The 24,841-nt window shown below is 40.5% G+C and overlaps 2 protein-coding genes across 2 annotated transcripts; both read left to right on the forward strand.

Moving 5' to 3' along the window:
* Window positions 1–103: 103 nt before the first annotated feature.
* LOC147160591 (sodium/hydrogen exchanger 6-like) lies at window positions 104–16,457 on the forward strand. The gene is made up of 19 exons (XM_086098158.1): window positions 104–463; window positions 933–1,132; window positions 1,557–1,634; window positions 1,869–1,945; window positions 2,028–2,140; window positions 3,020–3,125; window positions 3,304–3,405; window positions 5,384–5,525; window positions 6,781–6,886; window positions 6,964–7,052; window positions 7,145–7,258; window positions 9,778–9,889; window positions 10,672–10,825; window positions 10,923–10,953; window positions 11,025–11,113; window positions 11,644–11,749; window positions 11,829–13,601; window positions 16,016–16,146; window positions 16,386–16,457. Exons 1-17 carry the CDS (start codon window positions 178–180, stop codon window positions 12,132–12,134), a joined length of 2,211 nt encoding a protein of 736 aa, XP_085954284.1. The 5' UTR covers window positions 104–177; the 3' UTR covers window positions 12,135–13,601; window positions 16,016–16,146; window positions 16,386–16,457.
* On the forward strand, window positions 16,076–24,685 carry LOC147160592 (four and a half LIM domains protein 1-like). The gene is made up of 7 exons (XM_086098157.1): window positions 16,076–16,146; window positions 16,386–16,457; window positions 21,772–21,940; window positions 22,024–22,198; window positions 23,144–23,313; window positions 23,376–23,562; window positions 23,985–24,685. Exons 3-7 carry the CDS (start codon window positions 21,785–21,787, stop codon window positions 24,134–24,136), a joined length of 840 nt encoding a protein of 279 aa, XP_085954283.1. The 5' UTR covers window positions 16,076–16,146; window positions 16,386–16,457; window positions 21,772–21,784; the 3' UTR covers window positions 24,137–24,685.
* Window positions 24,686–24,841: the final 156 nt, after the last annotated feature.

Consider the following 24,841-nt stretch of genomic DNA (forward strand, 5'->3'; position numbering starts at 1 on the left):
AATTATTACGTAACATAGACAAATATTTTATTTTTTGCAATCTCTGCGTTGAGTCTTATTTTGAATAACCGGAATTTATTTTATTTTGACAGCTGGCCGGAAATCGATGTCGTTTGTTTTGGTCTGTCACGGGGTCATTGCGCTGTGCTACTACAAGAAAGGCGAGCGAGCGCCACAATGGCGTCGACGCAAACAAGTCTCCTTCTTGACGCCAAGTTCCCGACTGTGCTGCGGTCGCTGCCGATGCCGTTGGCCTTGCTGTCTTTCGTCCTCGTCGGGAGAGGGGAGAGCAACGCGATGGACAACGTCGCAACGGAGAGGCTGGCCGAGGAAAGCCACCGCCAAGACAGTGCCAACCTGCTCATCTTCATCATGCTGCTGACACTCACCATTCTCACCATTTGGCTCTTCAAGCACAGACGCTTCAGGTTCCTGCACGAAACGGGACTTGCTATGATTTATGGTAAACGATAGCCTACAGCTAACCAAGAATTCACACCGTCTTAAGCTAACGAGCTAAGTGGATGCTTAACGATGGCGTTAGCTTCACATACTGAAGCACTAAGCTAATTTGAAAGCCCTAGCACTTTGACTGCTCCTTTGAAATGAATGAAAAAGCCGTTAATTAGCTCCCAACTAACCCCCTTTATAAATAAATAATTATAAGAAAAACAATATTCTTCCTTAATGTACTTAATGAAAAACAACTACACGTACTTTTAAACCTTGAAATGTCGACTGCAGTAAATATTTCTATGAAACAAACTTGTAGGCAGTGGCACACACTTGTAAGATATACTGTGCAAAAATAAGTGTAAGCACTCTGTTTGCAATAGCTTATAGATGCCACAAGATGGCGGCAAAGCATTCCTACTACTAATGGGTTCACATAAACTTTGACCATGACTTTGTATTTCTTTCCTCACTGAAAGGCCTTCTGGTGGGTGTGATCCTGCGGTTCGGCGTGCACGTACCCCCGAGCATGAGCGACGTGGTGCAGGGCTGCGCGGTGAACGCTAGTCCTGCCACCTTGCTGGTAAATGTCAGCGGGCGATTCTACGAGTACACCTTGAAGGGCGAAGTCAGCCGCGGTAAAGGCCGCCAAGTACAGGACGACGAGATGCTGAGAAAGGCAAGTATCATTTGTTATATTTTATTTATGGCTTTTTTATGCTATTTAACGTTTTCATTATTATTATGATGCTGCTGCTGCTGATGATTATTTAATCACTACTTCTGGTTGTACATAATTGTATTTGTATGGATTATTTTATAATAATGATGTTGTTGGAGTTTGACATCGACTGTCTGGGAGGCCGTGGAGGTGGCTGAATGTAATTGGATGAGTGGAGGGATGGGCAGCATTTGATCTATTTTCTAGCAAGCTTGTATTTGTGCACTGAAGGCAAAAATTTGTCTGGATTGACAACCTGAGAAAAAAAATGACATCATCCATTCCTCTCGCCGATTGCAAAAAAATCTCAAGTTTTCAGAACTACAGAATAACTGTGCGAAGTTGACTAAAACACTATTTATCATCTGTTACATTTCCGTAGGTGACTTTTGACCCAGAAGTCTTTTTCAACATTTTGCTGCCCCCGATCATCTTCCATGCTGGCTACAGTCTCAAACGGGTAAGGTGGTCTTAAGGACAGTTGTTAAAAGTTAGCTGTTTTAGAGACCGTATGTGGACAAAAGTATTGTGATAAACTGTATGAAAAAAATTATTTTGCAAAAAAAAAACCTTTAATGTAATGAAAAGTTGTAGATTGCCCACCAACATTGTGTTGTTTTTGTACTATTAATATGACCTCAGACTGACTTGTAGGTTGGGTATATTAATAAATGTTTGTCCTTGTGTGTGTCAGAGACATTTTTTCCGCAACATTGGCTCCATCTTGGCCTACGCTTTCATGGGAACGGTTATTTCCTGCTTTATAATTGGGTAAGTGGTCTCTTCGTATTGATAAAAGCTGTAAGTCGAGCGTGCCTGGCAGTGTGTGATGTCTTCCTGTAATGTCGCCTAGGCTCCTCATGTATGGAATTGTCTCCTTCATGAAAGTGGTGGGCCAGCTCGCCGGAGATTTTTACTTCACCGACTGCCTCTTCTTCGGAGCCATCGTGTCTGCGACAGACCCGGGTACAACGCCGGCATTAAAAAAATCATCTTTCATCTTTTGAAGCATAAGGATTTTTCTTATCGCCCCTCAGCACCAATCAAGTTGCTGCTTGACTTCTTTTTTTGTTCTCATTTAAAAATATATTTGTCCCACATAGGAAATCTTGTAGTTGCTTGAATTAGTTCCTGGCTCAGATTTTCAACATCATAAAACACAATATATATAAAATATATAATATTTTCACATTGCCAACTGTAATATAAATAGGAGAGCTTCACCATTGTATAAAAAAGTTAAATAAAATCAACCTTCTCACTTTTTCAAGACCCGACAGACATATAATGGAGAGAGTCACAGAGTGTTTTTTAATTGGTATTTTTGGAATAGCTTTTTAGTGGATTTACTCGGGGTGGGAATCTTTGACTGTCTCATGATTCCGTTCTGATTCAGATTTTTGGGTCTGCGATTCGATTCAGAATCAATTTTCGATTCAAAATGATTTGATTGATAATGATTTCTGCTTCAACCTTTGGATTGCAAAGAATCATCATGATCTATAGACTCCTTCGCAAGACAAAATGACTAATGGAAACATTAAAGTATCTTTTTTTCCCCATTTATTAAGTTTTGAATTGTAACGAAAGTGCCTTTTTCCACAAAAACAGCACGTGGACCACAACTGCGACGTTGTAATTAGCTATAGATTTTATAGCTTTAATAGTATAAAATAAAAAAATACAATTGATTTTGGGACATTTTATATCGATTCTGAATTGTATTGTGTACATGAGAATCATGATTCTTATGCGAATGGATTTTTTTGGGCACGGCTCTTGTATTCTTTTTCTTTTTCCAAAATCTTGTTCTCACGTGTTTTTCTCTTCGCTTTTGCCTTGCAGTGACAGTGCTGGCCATTTTCAATGACCTGAAGGTGGACGTGGACCTGTATGCTTTACTTTTTGGGGAGAGCGTGCTCAATGACGCCGTGGCCATCGTCCTCTCGTCGTAAGTTTCCTCCACAGCCCGGCGAACAATCGACACAAACTCCTACAAGTGCACGAACAAACGTGTCAGCAAATCCTCCACTGAACTAACACGAGTCCCTGTCATCCCGCTGCCGGCCTTCCATTCAACCATCCATCCATCGGTGTTGTTCGTCACCTCCCCGTACGTATGCATGCAGCGTTCTTCTCCGCTTGGAGAAGCAGAGTAGGAGGGGGGCCCGAATTGTGCGGCCCGAGGGCGAGCAGGAATGGCTGGCGAACAACCAGACAGTCATTCCTCGGTGGGTGCTCGGGTGTTTGTGTTTGCTTGCGGTGTGGCACGCGATGACTCATATTTCCTCAAAAAGTGCACACGAGAAGAGTATCAGGCGTTTATTTTTTAAGGCGACCTCTATTTGAGGGGAGGCTTTCACTTGGGGGGGAGAATTGTTGCAACTGTAACAGGAGGCGTCTTTTTTTGCCTCTTTTATTTGTGGTTCTTCAATAATGCAACGCAGTTGTAGGCAGCGCTAATTGTTCCCTGCTTAGGTTACTTTCCGCGTATCACATAATACAGATGAGTTGCATCTATTCAAATCTGTTCTCAATTAGTTCATTTTTTTAATCATATCTCATTGCTTGGCTTGTCGAACCAAATTAGAATTGAAACTATAGCGAAAATTGACTAGTTGAGGTAAGGCATTTATTTAAGTGAGGGTCGTTCGTCATCCACAGCACCCGCCCACGTTGATGAATATTTTCCCGAGCCGATTTGGGTTCCCAGTCCGTCCTGGACCCACCAGCCTGGCTTAGCAAGTTTCCTGCAGGGCTTTCACTTTTGATATCATCCACCCTACTAAATTTATTCAACTACAATTATGCAGCAATCAATGCCATGTTAATTTTAATGGGCATTTGTGTTTTTTAGGCTTTGTGTGACAGTTCCCTGAGATTCGATTTGTTTTGTCAATACATGGCAGTTGGTTTTCCACCCCTTGATGACATACCAGCAATTAACTGGGACATGGCGTCCATTTGAACCAGTGTTAATTTTATCTGCCATTTTAAAATGTAGTCTCAGTTTTAGTCCAATTTCAGTCACGCTTGTTAGTTTTTATCGCAGTTAGTCAACCTCATCCCCTTTTTATTTAGTCCATTTTTAGTTGACTAAAAATCTAGTATTTTAGTCCAAAAAAACATAATTTTATTTGTCTAGTTTTAGTCAACAAAAACTTTCAACGTTTTAGTCTAGTTTTAGTCAGGACAATCATTTCACCCCATTAGTATATTTTTTGTCAGCAGATTATGTTGAACATTTTGGATCTAAATCTATTTCGCGTAAAATTTATTGAAGAAGATTCATGTTAAATTATAACTATAATTTACTCTTTTTTTCCCATCTCTTTGATGAAAAACAATTTGACACACATTTATAGTGGCTACTATTGCTCTATGCTATGAGCTAGTAAGTTAGCCAGCATTAGTTAGCGGTCGGATGAACATTATTGTTGGAACGTTATAGCCGTTGATTGATGTTAAATTATAACTATGATTTACTCCTTAAATTTTTTAATTTTTTTTTACCTTTCTCCGTGAATCCGCATCCTGTCTGTCCCATTTGTATGTGCGCATTGCAAGATTTGAAAGGGCGGGGTGTCACTGTGTGTCACTTGACTGTCACAGACATGATTAGCAGAGACAAAATTTTACAAAATCATATAATATTTGTCTCGTTTTTGTTCATGAACTAAATGTCCATAGATTTTAGTGCAGTTTTTGTTAAGTGAAGTGCATTTTCGTCTTGTCTTCATTAGTCGATGAAAATGCACACTGATTTAGTCCGACTCCCAGTTATTGTTTATTAATGAGGGTTTTAGTCTAGTTTAGTTTTAGTCAGATGAAAAATGTGTGTTGACGAAATTATTTTTCTTTAGTATTCGTTGACAAAATTAACACTAATTTGAACAGAGGCCACTATTTGAGGAAATATCCACATTTCAAACCGATCTGCTTTTCCTTTTAGATCACTGTTGGATCCAAACTGCAGTTAATGCAAGTGCTTTGGGATTTCTTTTTTTTCTTTTTACCAAATAGGGGGTCCTCGGTTTACAACGCCGCCATCATATATCAACCCCCCCCCCCCTCTACATGCTTTAAACTGCTTTAATTAATCACAAGTTATGAATCATTGATGGGTTCAAGTTAATCTGATGTGGGTCCATCTTCTTGTTCTCTCGTGGTTGGCGCCTGACTGCGTTCTTCCGTCTGTCTGGCCTTCAGCTCCATTGTGGCCTACCAGCCAGCGGGGGACAACAGCCACAGCTTCGAGGCCATGGCCATGCTCAAGTCCTTCGGCATCTTCCTGGGCGTCTTCAGCGGATCGTTTGCACTCGGCGTGGCCACCGGTGTGGTGACGGCGCTCATATCCTTCTCGTCATCACAACATGCAATCAATCCTGTTTGTGTGCTTGTTGGACTTGATTTCAGATCAGACGCAGTCATCAAGTAGTGGCAATAATTAAGAATACCTTTTTCGGAAATATTTACAGTAATTTCTGTACTATAAGACGCACCTGACTATAAGCCGCGCTAGCTAAATTTGGGGAATACTGGAGTTTGTTATACATATAAGCCGCACCCGACTGTAAGCCGCAGGTGTTTTAATGTTACCGCACCGGGTTTCCGCTACTTTCTTTTCCATAATGAGGGCGCAAATTGTCTCGCTCTTGTTCTGTCTCTCCTACTGTATTTGGGCTCACTTGGTTTGTTTTGCTCTGCCTGGCGCTCTTGCGCATCCTTTATGGTGCTCCTCCTTGTGATCTGATGGACGCACCTTTGTATTGGCCGTAGGGTCCAAAGCAAGTGAAAAAAGTAGCGGCTTATAGTCCAGAAATTACTGTATTTGAAATAATTTCATGATGTGAAAAAGTGGGTCAGGTGGAAATTAGCGCTGTGCAATGAATCAAAATTCAGTTACAATTTCAATTATTACACTCCACAATTACAAAATCAGCATAATCATAAAAATAATATTAATACTCATTTGAGTTGTTTAAAAGTATATATTTGCACCTTCTTTATTTTAAAATAACTAATTTAATACATCTTGTTTGGTCCAAAAGTAATTTGCATAAATAAATGGTGTTACAAACAAATTGATTTGTCTTAATATTTTTTTAAATTTTAAAATAAATAAATATGGAAACTAGGGCCGTGCAATTAATCAAAATTAAATTACAATTTCAATTATTACACTCCACAATTACAAAATCAGCATAATCATATATATATATATTTTTTTTTACTCATTTTGAGCTGTTTCAAAGTATATATTTGTACTTTTTAAAATGTTAAAATAACTAATTAAATCAATCTTGTTTGGTTCAAAAGGAACTTGCATAATTATAGTGTTTCAAACAAATGTATTTATCTTAATATTTTTTACATGTTTAAACATTTTCTTGTGTTGTGTACCAAAAAACTAATGATTCTCCTAATGACGATTTCAATTATTACCAAATTAATCGTGGTGAATATTTTCTTCATAAGCGAGCAGCTCTACTTTTGCTTCTGTGTGTCAAGTCAGGTCAGAAGTCGACAATTTGATGTGTGCACTTCCTGACTTGTCTTCCAGATGTTATTCTTGCGATTGCTGATTTCTCTTAACTTTGCATCACGTGACCAAGTTTACCAAGCTGAGGGACTTCCCCTTGCTGGAGACGGCACTTTTTTTCCTCATGTCCTGGAGCACCTTCCTGTTGGCCGAGGCCTGCGGCTTTACCGGTGCCGTCATGTTCCCATCCTTACCGTTTCGTGGTTGTCATGTTGCGCTCAACTGTAACGCAATGTTGTGAATGCAGGCGTGGTTGCCGTGCTGTTCTGCGGGATCACTCAGGCTCACTACACCTTCAACAATCTGTCTCGTGACTCACAGGATCGAACCAAGCAGGTGAGCGGACGCCAACTGGGGCATGTTGTCCTACAAAGAATGCCGGAGCCACTTGACGTCATGTGTGTGTTTGTCTGCCTGTCACAACGCAGTTGTTTGAGCTGCTCAACTTCCTGGCAGAGAACTTCATCTTCTCCTACATGGGCCTGACGCTCTTCTCCTTTCAGTCGCACGTCTTCAACCCGATGTTCATCATCGGCGCATTTGTATCCTTGACTTGAAGATCTTTTTCGGAATGTGCATTATTATCACACAAATAGAATCTTCCATAATCAAACAGCCAACAAGGGATTGAATTGGTTATAAATAGCATGTAGCTAAAGGCTACACCCAACCTAAGAATGTAGGCAGGATTTACATTGCTGGTATAAGTGCTCAATTCCAGTTGAATACCTGTATTCAATATTTTTAATTGTGTTATTTCCATGTGCATTTCTGGTGACACATATCCTATATGGCTGTGTTTACACTGATGGAATACAGGAAACAACCTGCATGTGCAGATTACTTCATTTAATGCTCATTAATATAACCACAAGCATCAACATAAACAATAATATGACCCTTGTGAGGAATAAGCAGTTCAGGAAATGGATTGATATACATAATCTAAATATGAACTATTTTACTGCCACAAACGTGAAATAACGTTTAGTAAAATCCTACGGAGGGGCGCCAAAGACGTTAAAAGACGTTCACTGTTTTTTTTGGAAACGGGTGGAGGAAAGCCTTGGCCAGCTGTGCTGAAAGTATCAAGCAGATCTAGTTAGTATAATGACTAGTTTTGGCCCCCAGATGGCAGCGATGACTCTCTTTGGACAAGATTGGGTGGGCGTCAGTAGAAGACGTGAGGCGGAGCTAGAGTGTTGAGGGGACAATGGCTGATGAAGCAACAATGGCGACCGGTTGCAAGCAGCTCACGCTTGAGCAATTATTTCAAAGACGAAAAGCATCGACCAATACTAAAGAGCACATTGATGTCGACGATGATGATGATGGTGACTCCGAGCTTGACGCCGAAGTTGGAAGCGTTGACGCAGCAGCTATGACCACGTCATAAAGCCTCACCGGCTAGCGATGCTAACGGCGGAAAACGTGGAGCACAACCGAGCACAGGCAGTCGTTCAATCGGACGATGGAGAGTACCCCGAGTCCAATGCATATTCATCGGAGGAGTGGGTACAGTCTGATCACGGAGAAGACACTGGTTCTGGACTACGATGCCACCATGAATGGAGTGGATAAGATGGATCAGAACATCTACCACCCGGTATAGGAACTGAAAGACATGAGGAAGCCAGACGTAGCACCACCGTAACGTAACCGTATCATGATCCTGATAGTAGATTTGATGGCAACATGGCCAAACACACACTGCAGTATATACTTGCTATTCCCCGGAAAAAACGGCCGGCAAGAAAGAGTAGCGTCTGCACGCGAAGAGGCAATCGCAGTGAAACTAATCTGTTGTGCAAATCCTGTTGCGTCTCCTTGCACGCATGGGAGTGTTACACAAAAAGAAAAACTGTCGTTGAAACATCCACATAATTGTAAATAGTACCACAGTTGCACACATTTGTAAATAGTTTGCCAAATTGTTGTGTCAAATTGTTACACTCTTGAATGTAAATAAACGTATTTTGCTATCAAAAAACACTTTTTCATTGTTGGTGGTAGTGTTTTACATAAGTAAAGCACTGTTTAGATATTTGTGGCATCATTCATGGGGAAAAAAAAAAGTGTCAAATTCACTAGAGTGCATGAAATAATATCGTTTCACTAAAAGCTTGATTTCTCCGTATTTTGGTCCAAAACAAGCGCATTTGGGTGAAACTAACCATTTTCTATTGATTACTGAAAAACGGAATAAGGTAGAAACAAATAATTTGGTAGTATGTGTGTTTCCATAGTCCAAACACAAAATTTTCTGTGGACCTTGAAAGATAAGTCAAAATGCTTAAATCGGCTGGCACCCACAGCATCCCTTTTCTGAAAACGTCTGGCAGTCAAAGAGTTAAACATCATGTAGTGTTTCATTGGCCTGATATGATCCTCCCACACATTCCCCATAGATATAAATGCCTGGTCTGATCTGTCACTTTTGCCATAGTTAAGATTTAGTCAAGATTACGCATGCCAAACAATGCACGGAAAAGATGGAATGATTGAATGTTGTTTTTGTTGTTGTTGGACAAGTTCGACCAACGGGGGCTGTAGTTCGCCCATGTCTGGTCTCGATCACAGGTGTCAAACATAAGGCCCGTGAGCACAGGAAACAAACTGCAGTTTTTCACCCAAAAATGTACTGTTGTTGCTAATTTGTCCCCTGGAAAGCACGCTAATGACAGGCTGTTACTCATGATTTGATGCAAACATGGGTGTGCACAGTATAGGTCACTAAGTGATGGGATTTTCTACATCAAGCTCACAAGGCGCAGTAAATCTAATCTGCATTGACTTGCATCGGCACATCCGATACATAAAAAAAAAAAAGCTCAGTTTTGATCAAAATATATTTGATTCTGTACATTTTTTTTTTCAGGTTATGCTGCCATGCCAAATACTACAATTACGTCAGCTTTCACCAGAAAACCTGAATTATTTCACTTGAACTATGCAGTGTGAATTTAGACGTACGCACTTGTGACGTTACTTCCATGATTTTGTTCCCCGTCCTTCTGCATACCTTTCTCACTCTTCAACCTTGACCCAAATACGACTTCAGATAGCAGTGTTCTTGGGCCGGGCAGCAAACATTTACCCGTTGTCTTTCCTGCTCAACCTGGGCCGCAAGAACAAGATCAGGTCTAATTTCCAGCACGTCATGATGTTTGCAGGTATGTTGTCATAGAATGTGGTCCACACCCACTGGCCATTTTATACTGGGCCAAAAACAGATACAGAAAAAAAAAAGTATTAACAGCTATTGCTATTTAAAAAAAAAATTTGGGCAGGTCAGAAGTAGTAGGATATGGGAAGCAATTTGGACGTGAATTCAATATCATTGAGATCCAACTTAAAGTCCACTCGTAGGCCATTTGTCCTTGTTTGTAAGATAGTTCAGCACACTCGTAGAACAACTGTCATAGTAGCATTGTTTCCCACTACTAGCTGTGAGTAAATGGCTCACAATCTGACTGTGCCGCTTTGCTCCAGCAGAGGGAAGTGTTGTTTAAGATATTGAATGACAGGGTAACCTGAAAACTGCATCGCAAGTGCACAATTGCAAATGTTTATTCTTATCCATTATTTGTGGGGTGTAATATTGTTGAGCTTTTCATAACAGTATTTCTAAAGGTTTAATTTATTTTTAGAGTGGCACGTGGGTTTGGGTATTTTCTGCATGGATATATTTGTATTAACTTTGTAGTCTACCATATTCAAATGTGTTGACCTACACCTTTTATATACAGTAATACCATGAGAGCATTTGATGTTAAAAATTGAATCATGAAGTAGCGACTCTTTATAATACGGATTTCCCTTTTTAAATTGAACTGCTGTAATAAAAGAAGTTTAGCACAGTAATCTAGTTTCTTGAGCCGCACCTATTGACCATAGGTGGTCGGTTCCCGACACCTGATCTATTTCTATACATTTTTTGTCACTTGTCCTGTAGGACTGCGCGGGGCGATGACATTCGCGCTGTCCATCCGAGACACGGCCACCTACGCCCGCCAGATGATGTTCTCCACCACCTTGCTGATCGTCTTCTTCACCGTCTGGATCTGCGGGGGCGGCACCATGCCCATGTTGTCCTTCATGAGCATTCCGTAAGGGCCACAATTGAGGACGTCTCCCTAGCTGTAGTTTATTTGCCCACTCCAAAGTTACTTTACTGTTTTGTTTTTTCTTCTTCTTCCCTCTCAGCGTGGGTGTGGACTCTGATCAAGACCACCCGGTAAGTATCATCTATTGGTTTTCCATTGTCAAATTAAAAAAATTAAAGTGAGGGAATGTTGTGCCTGACAGGGTTCAGGAATGCTGGACGGCTCCCAGAGGAGGAACACCAAGCATGAGAGTGCCTGGCCCTTCAGGATCTGGTACAACTTTGATCACAAGTATCCTTTCATGTGGATGTGAACTGGTCGTTTCATAATTATTATTTTTTTATCATTTTAAAGTATTTGCGAGAGACACTGGAAGCCACCTCACACACACTATTTATCAATTGAACTTTTCTTTTCATACATAAAATGCAAAACAAAGTGGTTCAAATCAAGCCCCTCCCACCACTCATCAACACTAGGTTGTTCATTTATTTGTAACAATAACGCTCACGTGTGGGTTGACCAGTACTATAGATTTTTTTTATTTTTATGAAAATAATCAAATTGTGACTTAAGAGATTTCAGTTCAACGCCAACGATATACAAGTAAACAACAAGGGCCTAAAATGTATCCCTGTGGCACATCACATGTCATTTTGTGGACTTTTGAGGAGCATGTTCCTTAACTTCTCCGAAAACTTCCATCAGTGGGGTAGGATAAAAAAACAAAACACTTATGCACTTGTTAGGCATTAGTATCATTTTATGGTTATTTTTGCATTTTTTTCAAATGTTCAAGGTCCTTGACACCTTTTGTGCAGCTACCTAAAACCCCTCCTGACGCACAGTGGCCCCCCTCTCACCGCCACCCTGCCCGCCTGTTGCGGGCCACTGGCGCGGTGCCTCACCAGCCCGCAAGCGTACGAGGTTCGGAAATTTGTGAAGGGAAAAGTGCTTAGATGTTGGATTTCAAGTCCTTGAAATGATTTTGTTACTGGCCCCCCAGAACGAAGGGCCGCTCCACGACGACGACTCGGACTTCATCCTGAGCGACGCCAGCGTCGGCTCCATGTACGCCGACGTCACCGTCAGCACGGACGGCTCGGGCTCCAGCGGCGTCAAGCGCCACCGGCCGTCCGGCGGCGCCGCCGAGGGCCTGGATCACGAACTAGCGCTGGCCGAGCAGGAGGTGGCCATCCGAGGCACCCGCCTGGTCCTGCCCATGAACGACCCGGCCGATCCCCCAACCACCGTCACCCTGCCCCCGCCGCCCTCCCCGCCCCGCTCGGATCCTCGTAGGCACAGACTGTGAGAAAAGGTTTGCACTGGCGGGATGTTGTCATCATGGAAAACGTCACCCAACTTCTTTTTGTTTTTTTGTTTTTTTTTGTCTCCCATTGTTCACTTTCAATTGTACGACGGCATATTAGGGCCACGTATAAATAATTTTTTTTAGATGCTTCCGTATTCCAAGACAAATTCACAAATTTGCAACTTTATAAAGTAGCAGATTTGCGAGAATTTTTTTTTTTTTTTAAATACACGTAGCATACTACTCGGATGTTTGTGCCAATACTTTTTGGTCAGTTTTTAAAAAATAAAGGGATAGTAATTGATTTTATCTGGTTAAGCATTCGTACTTTGAAGTGTTGTGTCTACTGCCAGCGGCGAGGATGCCTCGCTTTGCGAAGGTCCACACCCTGAGGATCTAGCATTTAAGTTAATTTGTTAAATTACTTGTACATTTATGTTTCCAGAATTATAATTTACACATTCATACATTTTGGCAATTTGTTGTACAAGTAGCTGAGGTGATATGTCGAATCTGCTTATCTCCATCATTCACTTGCATTTACCTAAAAAATGCTAGCTTCTGATTGGTTAGTGTTAAGTCAGCTGATAGGTGATTAGGAAGTGTGGTCGCTCTAGCTGTCGCGAGTAAAGTTTAAATTAAGGAGAAATTGTCTCCATCCTGCCTTTTCATTTTAGAAACGGTGTTTCATTACCCACCAACGAATCTTTACGTTAACTCCTGGTGGACAAAATCCAGCACCTCGTCCAGACAATAACTACGCTACGTGTATTTCTCGCAAGTTTCCGAGTTTTTCACTCGCAAATCTGCCACTTTATAACGTTTTTTTTAAAGAATATTAACCCCCTCTAAATAAGATATATACTTATATGTGGCCCTAATATGGCATCGTACAATTGGACAAATTCAGCACTTTTTTTCCCCTTCTTTTCTTTGCTAGCGTTATTTGATCAAGCAACTCTCCTTCAATTAACTCGCCACCTGACTGAAAACTAAACGGACGTCTTGAATGCTGCTAAATCCTTTTCTGCAATTGTACTTTTCTTGCTTCACAGACCCAACGCATGTTGTGCCGCATGACCAACCCACCGAACCTGCACAAACTGTTCGGTCACGTAATTACAGCCACTGTATTCCCTTTTTAACGACTGGAATAATCATCTGCGTTCACGTGTTTCTCTTCGCTTCAAATCTTCACGTGGACAGGTCCGCGCGTCAGCTATGTGAGGATTTTGCGAGGAGTATCTTGGTGACTAGGCTCGGACGTGAACTCGCCACACGCCAGGTCAGGTACTGTCCATCCATGTACGCTCGCGGATGCCGAGTCAGTGCTTAGAGAGGCGAAGCTACATAAAAACTTCCACACATGGATTTATTTATTGACTTATTTATTTGCTATGTGATTTGATGTTTCTTTATTATGATTTCAGTGGCGATACACACCGCGACCTAGTCATCCCACGTGAGGTACGAATGTAGGGACGTGGGGGGGGGGGGGGGGGGGGGGTGATTATGATTCAGAAAGTTTCCTAACTGTGTCTGTGTGTAAAAAGAAATTGTTTGTGTGATGTAGCAAGATGCCTCTTACGATGAGAGCTTCCCCCGTGAACGTCATTTACAAGCATGTGACTGAGAAAAAAAAAAGTCTGCTAATCGGATTGACACACACACACACACACACACACACACACACACACACACACACACACACACTGCCATGTCTTTGGGATGAGGGCAGTCTCAACTATTGTGAATTCAAGTGCCTAAAATGTGAATTGAAGTCCTCGGTGAAGATTTGTACATTTGATTTGTGCAGGTCAGGTGATCATTTTGATTGACACTCGGTGCGCTGATTGACGTTGAACATGAACAGTGCATTTGGTTTCATTCATTTTTAAGTGTAACTGGGATGAACAAAATGTCATCAGAACTAAAAGCGTTGTACAACAGTGTAAGGTTTACTGAATTGTAGAGTATACATTACCGTACCGATACTTACTTGGAATTTTCAAACGGTGGAACCTCCAAAGTTAAACCAATTGAGTTAACCCAAAATGTTGCGGAAGAAAGATTTGCCAATTCCCTTTCAAAGGCTCTGTCGCGCTTTTGTGATGGCAACATGTGTGATGATAACTAAAGGAAAAGCGTCTGGCAGCTCAGTACAAAATGAGCGGAATTTAATATGAATTACATGCACAAATTTCAACGAGAAGATTGCAATGTAAATAGCATGTAGCTAATGACTAGCATGACAGTGATCAAAAACCATCAATATATCACAAACAATGATCCTAAAGCAGTTCTGACTTGTCTTGTGTTGGACTTTGGAGGTTCCAGCAGGTGTGTTTCCATTACCCTCAGTTTTGCGCAAAAGCAAGTAATGGAAACGCATGATTTTCGAAAAAACTCTCAAATATCACAAAAACGTTTTTACGCTCTCACGAGGTGGTTTTTGAGACGTCTCGAAGTATTTCGCAAAAGTGTAATGGAATGACTGCTGGAACGATTGAAAAGTTTCTTTCTCAGCCACTCGTCTGCTTTTTGCACATCTCTGTAGTTTGGTGGATGAAACTCGTCCTGTCGTCTTTGCGCCGAGCAGGCTGGTCAACACCGTAAGAGTGTCTTTTGTCTTTAATATGCGCTACTCCGATAACTATTTAATCTCTCGGAAAAGTTTTTTGTTTTGATTTTGTTTGAAGCAGTATTCATAATTAAGCTTTTCTACAACAATCGTCCACACAATTTGCATCGCGTGTAAATGATTTAATAAACATTCAGATTTAATTTATACTGCTATTGTCATGGTGATCACACCACAACCTAAATCTATTTTGGAAAAAGAAGTCTGATTCTGCCGTTTGTAGAGGTTGAACACTGGATTTTGTGGCCATGAAAGAAATGTGTTTATATGTGAAAAAAAAATTGTTTCTATGAAATGTGATCTAATATTTGACTGACTTCTTCCCTCCTGTTCTGTCATTCTATATTTTTGGTCTCCTGTCTGGCAACTTGCAAATGTACCAGAAATAAATGTCAAAGACGGCACATTGTTTCTTCTCATCCTGGGAGTGTATTTTGATGGAGTGAGGTCATCCGTTGTGTGTTGGCAATGTTTTATCCCTCTCTTGGAGCTCAATAAGTTCACCAAATTATATTTAAAAAAATAAAAAACTATATATCTTAGTATGACGCAGTGCAGTTCACTACAACTAGATTACAGGTTGCTCCTCGGAATTTGCTAGAATGCATCTTAAACTCAGGTGAGTTCAGTATGTACAAATTTGTGCTTAAATTATGCATGCGAACATCTGATGCACAAATCTGTGATTCATCAATGCTTTCTCCGAGAATTTGCTATACAGTTGACTAAATGACCAAAATAGCTGCAAAATGAGTGCACACATCTCGGTCGTTCATATTCTACTTACAGTCATGAATCTTTAATTTAACAATTAATGTAGCCATGTGAACAGCTTTAAAAATAAAATAAAAAATGTTATGAAGCTGTGCAGCATGGTGGACGAGAGGTTTGGTTAACACATTTGCCTCACAGTTTTGAGTTTCTGGGTTTGAATCCTGGGTTCTCTGACTTCCGCTTGCATTCCAAAAACATACATATTAAACATTTATAAGACCAGAAATATATGTATTTTACATTTTTACTGATATTTAATTTTCTTTGTCTTTCTCAGCACACTTGGTATTAGAGTAATGCAAAAGTAAGTAATTTTTAGGACACTTAAATTAGTAGCCTATTTTTGTGGCGGGGATGCTTGTATCATTTCAAAGTTTTATTTTGAAAGTTGAAGGAAGTCGTATTTCGGTTTTATTTTGAAGCTGGCCAGCAACTTTCCGGTCTCCTCTTCGTTGTTTAATTGTAGCAAACGAAGCCAGCAAGCAGCAGACGTGTTTAGGGTGAAGCCGGAGGTGCGAAGTTAGCACCGAGTCCCGCCTCTCGTCGACAGCCACAGCCAGACGCGCATCCGCGGCCACGCGACTCGACCTTCACCCGGTAAGATGGAGGACCTGGGTGAGAAAAAAAAAACATGTTCGGAAGAATAATAATACTAAACTTGATACTAAACTAACGATTTTTTTTCTGTCAGAAAAGTGTGCGTCTAATGGAACGTACTGGCGTGTGACGTCAGATTATTAATATTCATAAATAGATGAGAACAATTTGCCGCATGTGTGTTATTTGGAAATAATGGAGTGCTCTCTGATGATGATTTTTTAATTTTATTTTTACAGACTTGCCTTGCAAAAAAATCTCCCAAATTCAAAGAGAAGTCAAGCCTTTAAAGTTTCATGGGCGTTGTCTCTGTAAGTAATTCTGCAAGTGTGTGTTTGTGTGTGTGTGTGTGTGTGTGTGTGTGCGCGCGCGCGCGCGTTTGTGTGTTTGACTTTTGGAAGCCTTGCAATCTGTTTCCAGTTAGCAAGTTTCCTCTTCTCCTCATTCACCAATCGAAGTGTCGAGGCCAAGAAAATGCTCACAAAGGTCAATTAACATTCCTGTACAGCAATTTATTTTTTGTACTGGACATGAAGTCATTTTTGGGGAAACTCTTCAAGAACTTGTTGCAACAACCATGCAAATAAAAAAAAAATAGTATGAACATGAATGCCTTGCAGTCAGCAGCAGTGATACTGCATTCACGCTCAGCCTCAAAGCTGGTGCCAGTTTGAAAGGTTAAAGTACAGCAGAGTAAACGACATCACTGCCTCGTAAAACTTTATCCATTTTCTTGAGCTTCGCGCCAACGAATACAAACAAGTGTGAATCATTTTATGGAGCTTTCATTGTCAAGTGGAGGCAGCGGTGATGATGGGACAAGATTAAGGTCAAGCACGTTTTCATTTTCAAGAGGTCCAGAATAGCCGCATTAAAAAAAAGAAAAAAAAAGCATGTGGAGTGGATTATAGTCTTGTAAGTGTAGCCACTGGGTTTAGAAAAAAATATTTTTGGCATGTATAGAGCCAAGCTACCATAAACGCAGAATGGATTATGGTCAAATACAGTTGAGAAAAATGTCACCAAAAACATTTGTATTTTGCTCTGCCATTTGTCTCAAGATTCTGTATTTAAAATCAGGGTTGTTTAGTTTTTTAAACAGGAAAATTTGAAGTGATAAAGGCACATTTGTTTGCATTATTGTTGTAATCTGATTTAAGACTTGCTGACTTATGTTCACGCCACACTTGTTTGGTAGAATTTTGTAAAATTGTTGTAGTGAACACTTAAAAGACCACAAATCAAAGTCTATATAACATAATGTCTTTCATATTAACTGCTTACTTAGCATAAGCCTAACAAAACATACCCAAAACATTTATTTGATATGGTTTCTTGCTTGTGTTTGTTTAAAAAAATGGGAAGAGGACTTAGAAAAAAATAATTGCATTATAAATTGCAATCGTAATATGAGGGTAAAAAAAAAAAATCACAAATATTTTCCAAAATCATTCAAATTGTCCTGCGTTATGTTCGATAAACGTGTCAATTCTTTATTTTATGTCTCGTTTTACTGCACTGAAAGTGGCAAGGAAACCGCTTGAAGCAAGCATTTGGCTGGATTTTTTGAAATATATCCTGGCAAGCTTTTTGCGCAAACTGTGAAAATGGTTGCCTCGGATGAGCAAAGTTGTTGTGCAGGCCTCACCAACGTCCCCTTCCAAGACTTTCTCCTGAATGTGCGAGCGCGTCCAACTTTCTGCTTAAACGCTTAAATCATCTGCTGTTCCAAGAGGACATTTTGTTTTTCTTTGTGCTTGGCAGCAGTGTTTAGTGTGTTGTAGATTTATGCGGAATGGTTTGTGCGCTTTGAAATCCCTCACGACAGTCTAGTTGCAGTGGCTCATGTTGTGATGTTTCAAAGGCCTTCCTTTTTCTCTTATGGTGAGGCTGACGTCGCGACGGGCGGCGAGCACGCACACGCGGAGAACGTCGAGGATATTACCGCAAAAGGAAATTGCTAATAGACAGCTGCTAAAGTCTTTGCCGCTCTTTTTGCCTTCTTTCCTTTCACTTGCTGGAATTTGTCTTGTCGGTGACAAATATATAAATACGTTTATGGAAAAGTAGTGTTGAGCCAAACCTGATATTAAACATATTGTGTCATAGTTGTTAGTTTTTGTTAGAATAGGAAGTAAGGCCGCATGGTGTACTGATACTATGAAAGTACCTCGATACCAAGCTGGGGAAAATGAAGCGATACTACATACTTTTAGTACTGGTACTTCTCTGTAGATTGGCAGATAGTGAACATTTTGCCATCATTGTCTGAGTCCACCATTTTTAACTGATGTTTAAGCTTTTGCGGTGGTATGTAGGGATGGACGGACGTCTTTCACGTCGGTACCTGGGAATCAATACCAGTACACATATTTGCTACTTTTGTTCTGTTGTTTGTGGTAATAAATGTCAATTTATTTAGTAATTTAAAAAATCTACAATTATTTTTCAACATATAAAGCTTGACAAAAAGCAAACCAAAAGTGAGCCCTAATCCTCCATTTTAATTATTGTAATAAATATTACAGACACAATTTGTGGAAATGGGCGAGTACAGATACCAGGCATTGGTATCGGGCCGATACATGTCCTTGTTTCAAAATATCGATACTTGAGGCTGGTTTACGATCAGGAACTAGTCATTAGAAATCAGAAGAATAGAAAATGGCCATTAATTTCATACAATTTTACTGAAAAATGCTGTATTGGGATATAAAGGTCATTTTTGGGGGAGTATTACTTGTATTGGTCTGAAACATCATTATTATTCAAAATGATAATTTTATAAAAATAAAAGCCTCCCTTCCAGTCTTACATACAGTGATGTAACCCAAATTAAATCCCACCCTCTAATAGACGCCTCGTCCATCTGCAGTTGAGTAAACACACCCTGCCTAGATAATTATTTGAAGAAATGTAAAAATAAACTGCATAAATATTTCCTGCAATATGGTAATAATATTTCACAATATGATAAAAAAAAATTGCGTTGGTTTGTGCGTTTCACCGTGCCAACACTCTTGCGATGCAGACTTCCTGTTTCTGTGTGTTCCAGCACATTCTTGGCCGATAAGCTCATGCCAACAAGACGCGGGCCCGACACAGATGTCGTGCAGACAAATGTGAAAAGTCCGTACGGCGTCAGATGGCTCGGGGTGGCTGTGAATTTCATGTCGTTGTACTCTCAGGTTGCTCAGACATGACGACAAACTTCCGTTCCAAGTCCAACACGTATCCTGTATCAATATTTCCAACCATTCCATGCCCAAGTAGGAAAATACAAAAGAGTCCACCACGTCATTTTCTTGCCACTTTTTTTTTTTTTTTACCTCCTGAATACAAGCAAGCAGGAGGACCACACATGCTGGCACACTCACTTGGGAGTTTTTCATTAGCACTTAGCTGCGCATGATAATGATAGCTATCGGCCCTAAAAACAGGCTTTATTATGACAAGAGGGGGAGGACAAAAGTTGAGACTTGTCAGCTTATGTCACCCAAACGTGATTTATTTTTCCTTCCGACCTGCGCGGAATTCCCGGCTGGCTTCCTGTTAGCAAAGAGTTCCCATCAGATACTGTAGGTGTTGTCATATATCAAGTTCTCAACCTCTTTGTGTGGCTGTAGACTGTGATTGCGTTTGGTCTGCACAGTTTTGCGGGGAAACAAAAACAACAGGTAGGGGGTCCGAAAGCAGGAAGTTAATTTTGTAGCCGAATGGGCAAGTTTGAAGAAGTCATGCCGTGCAATTTATATCACAATTGAAGTGTTTGCAGGCGCCTTAATAAAAGCTCTAATGACATTCTTCAGGGAATCTGCACAACAATAAAGAATTACACCACACTTAACATTAGGCCCGCAGGCAGCTATTGAATTTACACTGGAAACTCATTTAGCAGACTAATTGGAGAAAGGACTCATCCAGTAGAGCCAGTTGTCCGGTACATCCCCTTACTTTTTCCTGTGGGATAAAAACAACAAAGTACAAAATTATTGTTTTTGTACTCTGCACTCTAACAAAAATAGCATGACCAACAAACATGTACTCAGATTTACTAAGTAACTCGATTCAACAGGCTGCGGATGCTAAGCTAATGTCTATTTTCTGTAACATTTGAAGGGACTCTTCCCCCCTGCCAACATGGCCACCACCTCTGTCCATACATTGTTTTGATGGGAAAGTTGCCCCTGCCAACATGGCCGCCACTTCTTTCCATATCAATTTATTATCTATATTAAATACTTTTTTTTTCTGTTTTGAGGCGACTGGACACTATTTTCTGTTGCTCCATTGCCGTGATATTTTTCTTCAAGTTCACACTTATCTGAAAGGTTTAGACAGGCATCATTTTGACACTCGCTAAGCTAAGCTACGTTGACATGTCACAATTGTACAATTATAGTAAACCAACTTTTAGAGACACCGTTGAGGAAAAGAAACGTTTTGAAATGCTTTTGTAGCATTTCCGTCACATTTCTATGAAAAGAGGAAAACCTTGTGAGTCTGCTGGCAGCCTGGCATTCAGCTCACCACGAGGTTTGTGAGTTTTTGTTTTCTTGGGAGTGGCTTTGTGTTTTCTGTGTGAGTGCACTTGTGTGTGCGTTTCCGCGTCTGCAATCCAGATCTGACCACATGCGCCATAGCAAGCATTCCTTTATGCGATCACCTCTCCATGTGAGCATACAGTGAATATTCACACATATCCATCACGTACATGTTCACTCTCACACGTTAGTGTACTTAAGGCGAATTGTTGACGATTGGCCCGTGGGAACCTGATACCGTCCATATGTCAGCGATGGCATTTTTATAATTTCTTCTTATGGCTGGACGATTATGGGGAAAATTGATTTGATGTTGAAATCGTGATTAATAAACACAATTATTCATTGATATCTAAACTACCTAAACTCAAAAGAACAACCGGCCTTAATAATATTTCATAATGTTGAATAATCGGGTTGAGTTGAAGTATGGGCCGGGTGTACACTGCCCTCTGTTGGCTGCAGTTGGTACATCACACTAGTCTGTGGCTGAGAAACATCTCATTTAGTTTGGCGCATAAATTGGAGCACCGGCCAGAAAGTGAAAATAAGCACACAGCATTCCTGCACTTGGAATGACCTTGTTGGAAACGTGCTACATTCAATTCCACACCCACTTTTCATCTCACCAGGCGCACCCAACAGCATTCAATTTCATTGTTAACTCACTTTTAATGACTCAGTGTGGCTCATTATTTGTGTGTGTGTTTTTTAAATATGGTCAACCACACGTGTGTATGAAATGCTACAAAATTACACTTAAATTTTTATTTATTTATTAACAAGTCACACTGTCTGGCGTTCAGTAACAAAATCGTTGTCGCCCTCTAGAGGTGCTTGTTAGCATTAATCAAGACGTGACGTGTCTTTTCATTATTGTGGTACACTATTTGACTTTTTTGTACTTTAAAATTTTCCAAAATCTTAACCATTGTTATCATATTTTAAATAATGACACACTGCTGTAATACACGTTAATTTACAATCAAATGTTGTTCTTAATTTGTTTTGATGTAAAGCCAACACTGGGTAATTTTTTTGTCAGAAAAAAATACCTCCTTTGTTTTTGCCGCCACTTCAGAGATAAAAAAAAAATGTCAGCCAGCGTGCAGTGTTTCTACTGTCGCGAGGACCTCGGCGGCAGGAGGTTCGTGCGCAACGAGGGCCGGCCGGCGTGCGTGCGCTGTCACACCAAGTTCTGCGCCAACAGCTGCGTCGAGTGCCACCGACCCATCTCCGTGGAATCCAAGGTGTCCTGTCCACACGTCCTCTCGCGTGCATGCCGTATTATTTGGCACCCGGATGTCGTGTGACGCCGGCCGACTCTCGTCAGGAGCTGAGCCACAAGGGCCGCCACTGGCACGAGGACTGCTTCCGGTGCGCCAAGTGCTACAAGCCGCTGGCCAAGGAGCCGTTCACCACCAAGGATGAGCGCATCCTGTGTGGAAAGTGCTGCTCCAGAGAAGAGGCGCCACGATGCTATGTCTGCTATAAACCCATCCTCGCTGGTAGGAAGCAACACAAAGGTTTTGGAATGTTTTATTTATTTATTTATTTATTTATTTTTAAAGAAAATAGTACTCTAAAATGTTGTACTTCACTAAAAAACATGCAAAAATGATGTAAATGGATAGTTTTGGACACATTTCTTTGCTTCAATTCAATGGACATTGTGATGTCTTGTGGTGTGTGGCCACCAGGGGGCAGGATAATACAGAATATGGACAAAATATGTGCTCTAATATATCCTTTTTCATAACTTTGTTTCTTTCCAGTGAAAAGGAAAAAGAAAACATAAAGCGCAAGAATTCATTTTATGCGTTTTTTCACAAAAATCAGCAAACTCAAAATGTTAATATTATTGAGGTACTATGTTTGTCCTGCATATTATTTCAAATCCACAAAAAATATTCACATTAGGGCAGTATAAGTGCAACTAAGCCATATCTGCCATCTAGTGGTAAATGGTGGTATTACAACATAAACCTACAGTTGATGCATATTCACGAGCAAAGTTGCACGTTTGATTTTTTTTCCATTTTTGTTCAATAATTATTAATATTTAGTTATTTTTCTTTTTTTAAATAGAATTTGCCCCCCCCCCCCATTTACTCCCTGTTTTTTTGTGAATAATGTATATTGAATGTTGTCAGCATTTGTTGCAGAACGGGTGCCACACTCATGCTATTTGTTAGCTCGTCTATGGCGTTTTGCATTGCTTGTTGGCGTCAAGCTAGGTGGACTTAAGGCGAAAAATGTGTTTGAGTTCATGGGTGTCTTATAAATACAATATGCAGTGAATTGAATAAGAAAGTAGACATCGTTACTGTATGTTTTTGTGCATTTTTTTTTTAACATTATAAAACACATCAAATTTTGGGATTGGAGGGAGCAACGGCTGAAAGGCGTTCCCATTCATTGTTTGACCCGCGATGTGTCACGGTGATGTGCAGGCACGGAGAGCGTGGAGTACAAAGGCAACTCGTTCCACGACCAGTGTTTCACCTGCTGCCACTGCAAGCGACCAATGGCGTCGCACAGCTTCATCGCCAAAGGAAGCGACGTCTACTGCAACCCCTGCTACGACAACAAGTTTGCCAAGATCTGCGTCTCCTGCAAAAAGGTAATTGAGCAAACGGAGACAAAGCGGCAATCCAAAAGTGACGTCCGTTAATTGTTTTGTAGCCGATTATTTCCGGCGGAGTCAACTACCAGGAGCAGCCCTGGCACGGCCACTGTTTCGTCTGCAGCTCCTGCTCCAAACCTCTGGCCGGGTCCAGCTTCACCACACACCAGCACCAGGTCTTCTGCGTCGACTGCTACAAGAGCAACGTGGCCAAGAAATGCAGCGGCTGCCAAATGGCCATCACAGGTTCATTTTTTTATTTTTTTTGCCTCCGTTCAATATTTGACTGGGTTTAAGAAACCTTCATTGAGCCAAGGCACATATTTGACATTAGGAAAAAATATTATTATTATTATGCATAAGGGAAACATACTCACCACAGCAACGGTTCGAACATACTCGCTAATACTTTTGAATGAACTTGTAGGCTAAATGCTACAAGCATAGCATATTTTGCCATAATACCGTGTGGCATTATGGGAAAATATGCAATGTTTGTAGCATTTAGCCTAAAGGTACGTTTGAACGTATTAGTGAGTATGTTCGAATGTATTTAAATGCTGTAGCTCCCAACATGTCCGAACATATTCACCAGTTGAAAATGTAGGATGTTGTAAAAGTGATTTTTAATTTTTTAATTTTTAAAAAAAAATTTCCTCTCCGCTCAGGTTTTGGCAAAGGTGTGAACGTGGTGAGCTACGAGGGAAGCTCCTGGCACGAATACTGCTTCAACTGTAAGCGCTGCTCCCTCAGCTTGGCGAAAAAACCCTTCGTAGCTAAGGGCCGGGACATCCTGTGCTCCGACTGCGGCGACAAATAGATAACTAAAACCCTTTTGTCGTTTGGCTGCGCTTAGACAATGGTCTTAAAGACGTCTGTAGCTCAATGACTGCCATTGACATATTAACCACTTTAATAACCGCCTGATTTGTATCTTTATACTCAAAAGCTGTGCTGCTCTCAAATCCAAAGCAAAGAGAAGCAGTGCAATGCCGCCATCTACAGGGATCTGTTGGTCATTGCAGTGGTTTACAAACAAGCTGAGTGAGAACCTCCTCCACGCCAGCCCGTTGAATGAAAAATATACTTGGCGATATCTGGTTGATATTTATTGCTATTTCGATTCCTGATGAGACTGCATTAAATGACATCAACATACAAAGAACTAAACAAAAAAAGCTCTCTTCATATCAAAATGATATCTTAATTTTTCTTCAACGCTTTTGTTCCATTAGCGTGTAACTAAAGATTAACTTTATTGCTAATGTTGTTTTGAAATTACGTTTTTTTATACTACAGTTGTTTCTCATGTATTTGAAATATGAACTGTTATAATTGCGATCCTGAAAAAATAAACATTTGTAACACATTCTTTAACCAGTGTTTTTGTTATATATATATATATATATATATATATATATATATATATATATATATATATATATATATATATTTATTTTTTTATGTACCTGCCTGCATGTCTGTAACAAGATGGCGCCCATAAGCCATGTGATCAGCAATTGAC

This window comes from Leptonotus elevatus, chromosome 16 (genome assembly GCF_054856555.1).
Source record: "Leptonotus elevatus isolate MCC_2025b chromosome 16, RoL_Lele_1.0, whole genome shotgun sequence".
Taxonomy (NCBI): domain Eukaryota; kingdom Metazoa; phylum Chordata; class Actinopteri; order Syngnathiformes; family Syngnathidae; genus Leptonotus; species Leptonotus elevatus.